Below are 12,110 nucleotides of genomic sequence, written 5' to 3' on the forward strand. Positions count from 1 at the left end.
GACGCGCAGCGCGTGTGCATTGAAAGTAAGTACTAAGCAATGACGGCGATTATGCAAAGACCCAATTCAAGTTGAAGTTTCGCACACGCTCTGCGCGCAAACACATTTTCCACGCTTTCATTGGATTAACACAAATATTTTCATTTCATGGCTTGGATTTCCGCAAAAATTTCTCGAACGCTTTCTTTTTCGTTCGCGTAGGGCAGGGCTCAACGTTGGTCTTTGCATTTCCATTGGAAGTTCGCTATATTCTCGCATTCCTTCTGGGCACAACCTGACCGTTATATTGACATCCCCTGTTTAATATTCTCTATTTTATACAAGAAAGTAAGTACCAGAAAAAAGTACTTTACAGCTGTTTTTTCAATAATATACCATACCAAGAATATGTATATTAGAGACCAATAAGAGATCCAAGGGTAAATCTCAGCGAAACTTTTATTTGCTAGAGGTTCTCTAAAGGAGAGAACTTAAGATTAGATGAATTTTGAGTCAAAATATTTTTGCGCATAAAGTATCAATATATACGAAATGCCGATTGATATGGAAAAAAAATAAAATTTGAGAAACTGGGCTAGAGCATTCAATAGGGTGATTAGGAGCTGTCGTCTATTCAAGTCGGTTCTCGCTGGAGTAAAAACTTTTATTTTCTTAGTCCTTTGGGTCAACAATGTATCAAAAAATGTGACTTTACTTTATCCATAATTTTCGTTATAAATCGATATTGTTTACTATCGATTAATATCGATATTTTAAATATTTGAAAAATATAAATACACCAAAAAATTTTAGATTCCTTAATCGAAAAACTTACATATAAATCGGTGTTATCCATAAATATCGGGAAATTCATCAAAGATTTGAATTTACTTTGTCGATATTTTTTGATATAAATCAATATTATTTATTATCGATATATGTATATCGTTATTATGGGTATGGGAATACATTTTTTATATTTTCTATTCGTAACTTCTCATGCTACAATTTTTTAGACCTACCCGCACTGTCTCTTGATTTTGTACCCGGGGATCGATAACCCTTTTCGTATTAATTTTCTTTATCAGCTATCATAGTGAATTTTGTACAGTCTTACAAAGGATTGATTAAGACTGATCGATTTTAAAATTGTCAGAATTTTTCTTGTTTATAATCGAATATTTATAAGGTAATGGTTATTCTACCAATTTGAATTGCATTTTTTTTTTAATTAATTAAATAGTGATTTTCCAATTGGGTGCAGAAAGAGTACGAAATTTAGCAATTAAAGATCATCAATAGTAAGGATTAGTTACTTTCTTTACACAAGATGATTTCGCAGCTTAAGCCATTCAACAAGAAGTCAAATATTGGCACAACACTCGGATAAGGGCCAATGCACTTTAGCACTGCAGTGTGTAGATTGCTGAAAAAAGTCAGCCAACAAATTAGCAGCTCACAAAAGTTAAGCGAAAACTTTCATTTGCATAAAGTCATGCGCGTTGGGTAACTGTCTTCGGTTGTATGTAATATGTCTTCATTTTTTGTCTGCAACGCAGATATTTATATTTCGCCCATTCACGGTTAACTAAACCAAAACATTTCGATATTTCATGCTCACTTTGTGCATTATCATAGCGACATAACTAAAATAAAAACAAAAACAACAACAAATTCACGAATATCACAATCAGCCAAGCCATTCACTCGAACGCTGCCGATTGTTATGGTTTGTCATTGATCAAGTGATCACATAAAAGTGAAGAAAAAAGTGGAAATAAATAAAAATAAAATATTTTCGTTTTCGCTATCACTGCGCCAATGAAATCCAACAAAAAATCCGTATTGGTAGCTGCAGCCAAGCGCAACAACAACAATAAGCAGACGGGTCACAATCGAATGCGGACGACGGCAAGTGAATAACTGCTTTTCATAACTTTGAAAATAGTTTAATTTCATAATAACAATAAAAAGGCATTAGCATAAAACAAATTCACAACACGCTAATCTCTGCGCGCTCGCCATGTCTGAAGCGCTTAACTGTAACATTATGGCTCATAAAACGGCGACCATAAACACTCGCAAACACAGTCGTAGAGGCGTGTCTGTGTGCGTGTGAGAAAAGAATGAAGCGCATAACTGCCCACCGCTGACCACATGGCTGCGGACCCACCATACCGACATTATAGCCATTAGGTGAACGGCATGCAACCTGTTGCACCACCAACCGCCGACCGCTAACAACACGGCTGGCTGTCTTTGCCGCTGCTTACTTTCGTGCAACATTCGTAACAAAGTTGCCGCTTTTGTGTGTGTGGCAACAATGAAGAGCGCATAAAGAACAATGCAATCGTTAAGGCGACTGTCGAACTGGTGAATGCCGCCACAGAAAGAAAGGAATGAACGGAAAGTAAAGAGAAAGAACTCTTGCAATGCAATGCAGCTGCAGCGGCAGTGGGCGCGCACGGGGCACACATGACAGTCAACAGACACAAAAGAATGGAAAGCAACTGAACAGCGCGCCGAGGTGCCAAGTGTAAATTTTTACGAACACTCGCAGCTGCTGAGTTGCTGAGCTGCGGAGCTGTTGGGCAGTCAGACAATGAGACATCCAAGCAGCAGGCGATTTCATGGTGGGGTGCATCAACGCCGCGTAACGGTGCATCACGCGTTGCTCACACATCAGCATCGGCTATCATATTGATTAGTATTAACATAATTGTAGAGTTGTAAGCTTTGGAAGACTCAGAGATTTGTATGAATACGCAAAAGCCATGCAGGGAAAACGATGGGTATGAAGTGAGTGTCTTATGAGTGAGAATCAGACAGCTGGTTTGAGTGGGAAAAGACGAAAAATGAAATAGAGTTAATCTTAAAAAAGTTTCAAATAATCTGTATACTTCTATTTGATGTTCTACTCAGAATTCGCTTAGGTTAGATTCGGTTAAGAGACAGATCTCTACGACTGCAGAGAATCTCACTTAAACTGCCCTTTGTGGCATCCGAATACTCCTAACGGATCAAATGACTCCCACGATTAGACAAAGCGCTTTCACTCTATTACATAGTTCTTAGGACGGCTTATATTAATTCCAGTCAATGCGCTACGTCTTCCGAAGATGTGTCTACCGATGTTTTTTAACCTCAGTTTGGCGAATGCTGGACATTGAAGCAGGAAGTGCTTGGATGTTTCCTTTTCGTCTTCCTCCAAACAGCATTGGTAACTTGCGTCTGGCAGGATCTGGAATCCCAACCCAAGTGTATCTATTGGACAGTATACAATAAGCACGCCTATGATAGTGCCGAGATGAACCTTTCTGAAAGAAAACAGCTTGAAGGACAGTTTCGGTCCACCGCGGACCAAAAAGACCTCGCAACTGCACTGTCCAGTGGTGGTCCAGCATTTGGCGAAAAAACTTGTCTAGGGTCTAAACTATTTCCATTCGGAGTATTTTCGTTGAACTGGTCGAGTGTTTCAAGACAGCGTTACTGTCATCCGAAGGCATATGAAATATCAAAACAGCCTTAGGAGAACTTTAAAGCTCTTGCGGTATGTGAAAGCTCCTCATAGCTTTTTTTCAAATATTAAAGGGACAAACCCACGTCCTTATGCCTTAATATTTCATAAATTATCACAATTATTGTATTTTAGTCATCTTTTTCTTAATTCCACACGTTTTAACTAGCCTCTTGGGGCTTGCTAAGCTTGTATAACAAGAAGAAATGTAGAGCTTTCATGTTGTTTGGTGTGTAAGTCGCTGCTATTTTGAGCTCGCTATCAAAATAAAACATTTAAAATTCAACAAATCAGGCAAACCAGTCTTAGTTGATATGAGCATAGACCATTTACAATCGTAACGGTGTTTTCATATACAACAAGTGTAGAAATATAGAAAAAACCGTCGCGCCGTTCAGCACTCAGACAAAATCGATTAGACGGTTATCACACTAAGAAATCCGAAGAAAAAAAGTCTTTAAGTCATTTCGTTGTGCGAAGAAAATCCTTCGCAAGACAGTAATTTAAATTGAGAGCATTTCATTATTTCGCTGCATATATGCACATATCAACTTAAATACAACAAACACATGCAGGTATGTCATTACTAACTTCCGTCACACTTTACATAACAGAAACTCACACCATTTTACACAATTTATTTATTAACTCAATTGAATATTTTCCGTTGGCGTGCAAAGCACACATTTTCCTTTTCAGACGTGATTTTTTGTGTGCTCAGAGAAACAGGAAAGTCTGCTGAAAATGCGGTCAACCGTGGCGAAAGAGGTGATCCAGCTGCAACTGGAGGCGCCGCCGCGGCAAAGCTGTTGCTGGTTGCAGGCGCTGTGATGAGGCTAACAGACAAGGCTCTGGCGGTTGCAGAAAATTAAAAAAAAATCAATTAGTTTATTTACTTTGTACACGAAGAGTCGCGCCAGCAATAGTACTACGACAAGTACCAAATGCTCATTGTGCAGGCCGCCATGGCTGGTTCTAACTTTTTTGTTGCCTTTATTAGGATATCCGCGTCCCGCGTGTTGGCCCGTTTTTGTCTTTTGGTTTGTCAAGTTCAGGCTTTCGGTTGCATGCTGACTGGGTCCAGTGGTATTTGTTGTGATGGTGGCGAGTGGTGAGTGAGGCACTGGTGGTTGGTTGTCAACCAGGTTGTGGCGGCTTCAATTTGCGGTCAGTAAACATAAATGTGACAAGCTGTACTTAACCTGTATATATGCACGCCAAAAATAGCTGTTGGCTAACGGTAAGGAGTGGCACTTTCATCCTCTTACTGGGACAAATTGTTGTAGTTTCTTCTGCTAAGCAGAGTAGCAGCGTATTGATACGCGGGAAATTCTTGTTTGCTGCTTTCCTTTCTGCAGGCGCAATGCTATTAATTAGCTACTCTTGCTGAGAGTCATTGAATATTTTTAATAATGAATATTTTATGGATTTTACACGCTCGATCAAAAGCGAGAAGAAGAAATTTTTGAAGAAATTAGTTGAAATCCTTTAAATTCTTCTTCACTCTGACATAGTCATCCGTTATTGCTATCCGGACTTGTTGTTGCAAATTTAAAAAGATTAACTGTTGGATTGGTGATGGATAAAGGTACAAAATGGGCTAATGTGTAAAAAATAATCCTAAAACTATGTTCAGATAAAAGAACATAGAGTTTTATTTCTTTTTTATCACAACTAAGAAAGGCGCAACATGGTTCTACGTTTTAACATTTAAAGAATTTTTTATCTAAAATATGCTTCTTCTAGAAGGTAGCATGGCTAAGCAGCTCTATCGAAATATCTCAAACCAAAACTAGATACCGATACAAACAATATATTTAGCTATAAAAGCATGAAGACACCTTATAGTTCATTCCCATGATGGATAAATATGCTTAACATAAATAAATTCTATATGAATATTACGAATTGAGGAAAGTAATAAATAAATTGGTTTTAAGCGAGCAATCTGATTGTACATCCGTTTTCCGGTGCTACCAAGTGTCGTACGCTTGACATTTGAGAGGCACTGTAGTAACATACAATATGGAGTTTAGCGCCACCTATCTTTGATTTTTACCGAAATCAGAAATCAGACGTTAAATAAAGCAAGTAAGAAAGTGCTAAGGGTGTCACCGAACATTTTATACTCTCGCAATTTATTTATATAATTTTATACTCTGAGCAACATGTTGGAGAGTATAATGAAAATACTTTTTTATGCTGATATGGTTATCTTTTTCAGATAATAGTAAGAAACTCTTGTTTATTTAAATTTGAGTTAGCGGAACCTAAGAAAACAATCCTTTTCAACTTTTACACAGTTTGAAAAGTCCATCCAAATGACGCAACTTGAGAACTCAACGGTTGTTTTCATCTCACAAAACGTTCCTTTAATTGAAGAAGCCAAACTGCACTATGATGACTATGAAATTCACCGAATAGGAGGCGAGGAACAGCCAAAACTCATTGTTCAGCTCAAACATGCCAAGAATATCAAATCTAATCGGTTGCGGCCATAATACGTCTGAGTGAGTTAATTCGAAGCGCCAATGCTAAAAGAGAGTAGAATTAAATAACTGTCACCTGCATTAAATACAATCCATACTTACGGCCGACGGCTCCTCCAAGACCAAATCGCGATTAAGAAATAGGTGAGTGACCTTCCTGTGCAATTCGCAACAGAAATGCACCACGTGTATGAGTAGGTACAGTTCAATGCTGATCTTGGCGCAGTAGAAGACAAAGGCGAACCACCAAGCTTTCGTTATGACGTAATAGTAAAGCTGAGCGTACAAATTGGCCAACACGTTAATGAATTCGCCCGTGACAAGTAGAAAGAGCGGCAGCTGAAAGACACGCTTCAGCTGTAGAGTAAGCTCATACAAAGCATCGTGCAGTGAAACCAAATCCTCGTAGTGTAACTGCTCACCGCTTGAGTCTTCAGGGAAGTGCTCCAAGCATTCCGCCAACTGAGCATAGCAAGCGATCAGCAACAGCAAGTAGCCCATAACCAGCAATTGCAGCGTTGCGCGGCACTGTTGCAGGTACAGCGACAGCAGGTTGACCAGAAACTGCCACGGGTCGATTTTGAACGCCAGTTTCGACAGAAAGACGAGCTGCATCAACACATCGTACAGCGTCAAGCCCAGCTGCAGCCACAACAGTAGAAGAACGCGCGATTTTATGAAGTGGCGGCCGTGTATGGTGCGTACGCGTTGCACCGTGTCCTCGAGATGATTCAGGAACTCACATAAGCGTCGGCGTTGCCAGATCTGCGACAGCAGGGAAATTAGCACAATGCTGATGTCGCAGACTTGTGATGTCATGGCGATGAGCACGAAGATGTTGTCGAATTGCACGCCCACGCGCTCATAGGTGGCGGCGATTATGCGCAGCAGGAACGGTGCGGCGCCACACAAGAGCAGCAGTACGAGCACTGCAAAGCAGCTCAAAGCACCATGCGTCCGATATGTACCGCTCGGTTTGGAACGTATAATCGGTGCCAGTAGCATCACTTGTGCGGCGAGCAGGACGACGCGCAGGCTGAAGAAGAACGCGACGCTGTAGAGACGACGGCGGCGTTGCGCCCAATTCGACATTGCAAGTTGGAGTGGAAAGTTTTGCGAGTACAAAAAATAGCGACCTTCCGCGGTTAGTGTCTATCGGTCGTTGAGTGCTGGGGTAAAACTAAAGTGAGGCAAGGTCCTGTCGTGCTGTTGGATTTAATGACTTGGTACCTGCATTGATATGTGTAAGTATGAGTTTGTATATAAAGGGTATATTTTCAGACATTCAAGAAGAAATAAAACGCAACACTTAAAGCTATGTCCAAGATCTAGCTTCATTATAAAGATAAGTGATTGTTTAAAAAATAATTTCTGGCATGTGATTGCCGTCGCCAAATCGAATAAAATCCAACCGAGAGGCCCTATTTTCGTCTATTTCTGTAGCAATTGAGGCCGTATGTTAGCAATAAAAGTTGCTCCGGAGTAAATTTGTTCATGAAATGAAATGGCAAACTAAACTGAGTTTAAATGAAGTAAAAGCTGTGAAAAAGATCAATCAGGTAGAAAGTATTAACCCATTGAAATCTACACGTCTCAATAAACACCCGTTATAATACATATGTGTAGAGGCACTATATAGGCTGCAGTCCGTCATTGCGTGCCTTATTACATCATTTTTATAATTGCATACTTTTCAATGAGCAGTTATTTTATCGGTCAGCCGATTCTCCAGTGAGAATTGACTCTATTGGGATCCACGGTTCGGTGATTGTTGCAGACAGTGCTAAAAGCGTTAGCAGAAGTAGCCTCATTGGTGGGAAATAATAACAATAAAATTGGAAAAATGTAAAAAGTTACGTTCATATTTCAGTTCAATATTAACTTTCATTAAGAATTGAATACAGTAAAGAAATAAACCATATAATAACGTTTAATATTGAAAATAGTCGTTCAGTTGTGTTAAGTCAAGTGGAATATCAAAGGAATATCATTTTCAATAATTACCATCATTAAGCGTCGAACTCTTCTGTGCTTGAAACAGTAAGCCAATGAGAGTGTGGAAAATAATCTTAGAGAGCCTTTTATTGCAACGCTACGCGTTTTAACATCCGTGGAACAATCTTACAATCAGAAACGAATCAAAATTTCATTGTAACTGTAACAAGTGTTTCCCATCAGTTCATTCAAGACGTTATGAAGTCAGGGGCGAACGCAGGGGGGTTTTGGGGTGTTAAACCCCCCCCCCCCCCCCAAGTAATTGAATTGTTAAATAATAGAATTTAATTCTACATAGTCATTTGAAAAATTGTAATTTGTTTTTTTCAAAGCAATCTTTCTGCCGACGATGTATGAATATGTAAAATAAATGAATACATTAGTCACTAACAGCGTTGCCATTTTGATACATTTGTATCTTATTTGATACTTTTTTTCTAAATTTTGTGATTTGATAATTTTTTCGTTCACAAACGGCCTATTTTGATACATTTCTGCTGATAGAATTTAATTTTTTGTAACTATGAAAATGTTAAACTAAAAACAAACCTAATGTATCTCGATAGTATTAAAAAGTTGTGGGAATGTAGGCCAATTAAAAACCCAGAAAAATATAAACTGGACAGAGACATTTTTTTAATTTACTTCAAAGTAATGAGTTTGCCTTATAACTCTGTGGCTGAACTGGATTTTTTAAGATTTAAGGGGAATTGTGAGTCGAAAATGGACTTCTTTTGAAAATTAGTTCTGAACTGAAAAGTCACCAATAAGGTTTCTATTACTTTTTTAGAGTTTATTGTTAATCATAACACAGGAAAACTAAAAACTCATTTATTATGACTTTCAGTTTTCGTTCCATGAGCAAACTGTTGTGAAATAAATTTAAATTAAAAAAAATTATGGTATTTGCAAAAAAATACTTGAGTGCCTTAACTAAAATGTCTATATTTTTAATAAAAACAACCACAAAAAACTGGTCTGAATTAGATACACAACTTTACTTATTATTTGTTTTTCAAATGAAAATTTTCAAAACAGTGAATCGTTTTTTAAAGATTGGAGCAACAATCCCTATATCTGTCGCTTCAAGTGAACGCTCGTTTTCCTCACTTCGCAGGCTTAAAACATATTTAAGAAATAAAACTGGAGAAACACGCCTGAACGGAATGGCTCTCTTGAATATCCATAGAGATATAGACGTGACGGAGGAAGAGATTTAAAATGTTATGGCCCAAAATAAAAGAAGATTAGACTTCAATTTGTACATAAAATAATGGAACATTGTCTTTTTACCTAAAGCCCCCCCAAATTTTTTTCCTGCGTTCGCCACTGTATGAAGTGATGAATTCTTCCGTAAAACATATTCAACAAAGTGTTACGATGCTGTCGCAATATCGTCAGCTTTGGATCAATGGAACCTGGAATGCTGGTGCGAAATTTAAGTATTTTCGGGGGTGTTCGAGTAGAATAACCAAGTAAGCCAAACATTTCATGAAAAATTATGGCTTCTTTTGAACTACTTGACATGACTTGACTTTTAATTAGCGCAACTTTACAAATGGTGCGTCATCTATCTGCAGCTGGTGACAAAATTAAAGCACATTGTTATAAGTATTCTGATAAGCGTTTAGGTCCCGCTAATTTAATAATGGACTTTAGGTGTCGAGTGAATCATATGTGAAAATAATAAAAATGTGTTTGCAGAAATATTAACGGTTTATTGACTATAAATTTTCTTGTGTGATAGTAACAATAATATTAGTATAAATTATACAATATTCAAATAAATTAATTGTTAATAACAAATAAATTTTACCGTTATTTCTTGCATTATCTTTACAAAGTGCAAAAAGAGTAATGTTTTCTATATTTTATTTGTGATTGCTAAAGCCAAAACACTTCAATTTGTTTTTGTTTTTGCATTTGTTTTTTATTTTTTTAACTGATAAGAAAAGCAAGGCGATTACCGTTTGAATACAACAGCAAAAACAACCCACGAATTACTGATATAAATGTATGTGTGCTTGTGTAGACTGTAGACACATACTCGCGCACACTTAAATGTCAATGAAAAAGATATGATAATAAAGCGATTTGTTTTGCCCGTTAAGTAGAAATTTGTTGTCATTTGTAATAATGTTGGTGTGGGCGCCGCTTTTTGTCGCCTTGATTACCATTGCGTTGACTCATTTGCCGGGACGACTCTTTACTTTGAGGTAGAAGGTTTTGGTGAGCGTTGAGAGGAAATTCGGCATCTCCTTCATCTGATTCAAAACCTCCACTTTGGCCAGCGACTGGTACTCGTAGGCCACCTTGCGATTGACAGCGGTCAGCAGACGCAACAGATCGCTACCTTCGCTGTAGGCTTCTGGTTTACGCGCGGCGGCAATAAGCACATCGCACACACTTTGTATGAACCACGAGCCATTCTCCACGTTGCGGAATGAGTAGTACTCTGCAAGTGAGATATATAAATATTAGTTTCACTCTAAAATAGTTCATTATTTTCAGCTACTCACTCTCAAAGGTCGAATACATCACCAGCATGTCGGCGGTATTCGGTATGGCGTAGGTTATCACAGGTGGGGTCTCTTCGGCCTGACTGGGTCCGCCAATTACTCGCGTCATCACGGAGAACTCGTTGAAGGTGACGGGTTTGTCCAAACGCTCACCGCGACAGGCCTGCGAGTATTTGTGTTGAAATAAAATAAAATTAAAATATTTAAGTTTAGTAAAGTTAAAAGGAGTTTACCTGTACAAAGAAAATTTTCGGCTTGTTGATTAAACTTTGGCAATTTTCGCCCAAAAATGGCTGCCAGAGCCGCTCTACGGGATAACTCATATCACTGGCAAATATGCGTCCTTCGGCACCGTGAGACATGACAACCAATACAAAGCAATCATTTTGGGTGTGATCCTCTTTGGCGACTGAAAAATAAAATTTATAAAACGATTAAACTTGATTAATATTGTCAATGGTGCAGATCGGACTATTGTCACGAACACAAATTATTCAAAATAAATAAAGAAAAATAAAAAAAAAGAAATTAGCACAGAGTCTAGGGTCCAAAAGCTTTGATCTTTCTGAGATGTCATATAATCAGAGTTTTCTCATCCAATGTTGTGGTCCGAATGGATCGGAAGCACTAACTTTCGAAAGAATAATGTCGGAAACATAAGGATTTTTACTCAGATACGGTCTACATAAAATTTGCTAATAATTCAGATAAGAAAATTGCAAAACATTTGCAATTCGATGTCTGAATATATAAAATTATACACACACCGTTATCGTTAGAAGACTTAGAACTGTATGTAGTACGTTTTGTATAGACACATAAAGTTATATTTGTGTATTTACGATGTGATAAGTGCCCCCACAGACATTTTCATATCGCATTGGCAGTGAAGGCGAGCTATTGTAGGTACAAAAACTGAATTTATATTTGTATTGATTTCTTTCACTTTTTCAGAATTTTCAATATTTATTCACTTTGAAAAGAAATCATCCAACACTTACTTGCTTTCAGTTGTGCGTCCACTTTTTCGAAGCTCAAATCATTATAGACACGCACATCGAAGCCGTATAGTGCTAGCGCCTCAGCGACTGTGTCGCGATCCTTCTCCGTGCCCACGCGATCCTTCTGACCCTTCACGTATTTGTGGTTGAAGATGACAGCTACGCCCACATAAGGATTGTTATTTCTATAGAACTCTTCGTCGGTGGGGCGTGATTCGATTATTTGATTTGTTGCTGGGGTGACGTCACGCTTTTGTTCAGAGACTTTAGCGGCGTCGGCCTTGTCATGTTTGCCTTTCGATTTCTTACTGGAGAAAAGCTCAAAATCAGTCTCATCAGACATGCTGCTGTCGTCTTCGTGATTTGCACTCTGATTTTTATATGGATTACAGTTGCCTATTTTGGATATATGGCGTTCTACCGACGCGCGCTGTGTCACTTGTAACAACGATGGAGTTTCTTCGCGAACTGCTGCACTAAATTCGCTTGAAATATTAGCGAGTGAATTTGGATTTATCTTATCAGAAGAATCGTTATCAGGGGTCGTAGTTAGATAGAGAGTAATTTGAAAAGTATTAGTTGATGCTCTTAATTAAATAACCATTTAAGA

At 38.2% G+C, this 12,110-nt stretch overlaps 2 protein-coding genes across 2 annotated transcripts; both read right to left on the minus strand.

Annotated features, from left to right (window-relative positions):
• Nucleotides 1–5,824: 5,824 nt before the first annotated feature.
• On the minus strand, nt 5,825–7,253 carry LOC105220729 (putative gustatory receptor 89a). Its single transcript, XM_011197193.2, has 2 exons — nt 6,088–7,253; nt 5,825–6,030 (listed from the first exon to the last, which is right to left on the minus strand). The coding sequence occupies exons 1-2, from the start codon at nt 7,075–7,077 to the stop codon at nt 5,869–5,871; spliced, it is 1,152 nt and encodes a 383-aa protein (XP_011195495.1). The 5' UTR covers nt 7,078–7,253; the 3' UTR covers nt 5,825–5,868.
• A 2,751-nt stretch (nt 7,254–10,004) lies between these two features.
• LOC105219169 (caspase-3) lies at nt 10,005–11,986 on the minus strand. Its single transcript, XM_011195144.3, has 4 exons — nt 11,501–11,986; nt 10,733–10,908; nt 10,500–10,662; nt 10,005–10,435 (listed from the first exon to the last, which is right to left on the minus strand). The coding sequence occupies exons 1-4, from the start codon at nt 11,841–11,843 to the stop codon at nt 10,167–10,169; spliced, it is 951 nt and encodes a 316-aa protein (XP_011193446.1). The 5' UTR covers nt 11,844–11,986; the 3' UTR covers nt 10,005–10,166.
• Between the last annotated feature and the right edge of the window lie 124 nt (nt 11,987–12,110).

This window comes from Zeugodacus cucurbitae, chromosome 2 (assembly GCF_028554725.1).
Source record: "Zeugodacus cucurbitae isolate PBARC_wt_2022May chromosome 2, idZeuCucr1.2, whole genome shotgun sequence".
NCBI lineage: Eukaryota > Metazoa > Arthropoda > Insecta > Diptera > Tephritidae > Zeugodacus > Zeugodacus cucurbitae.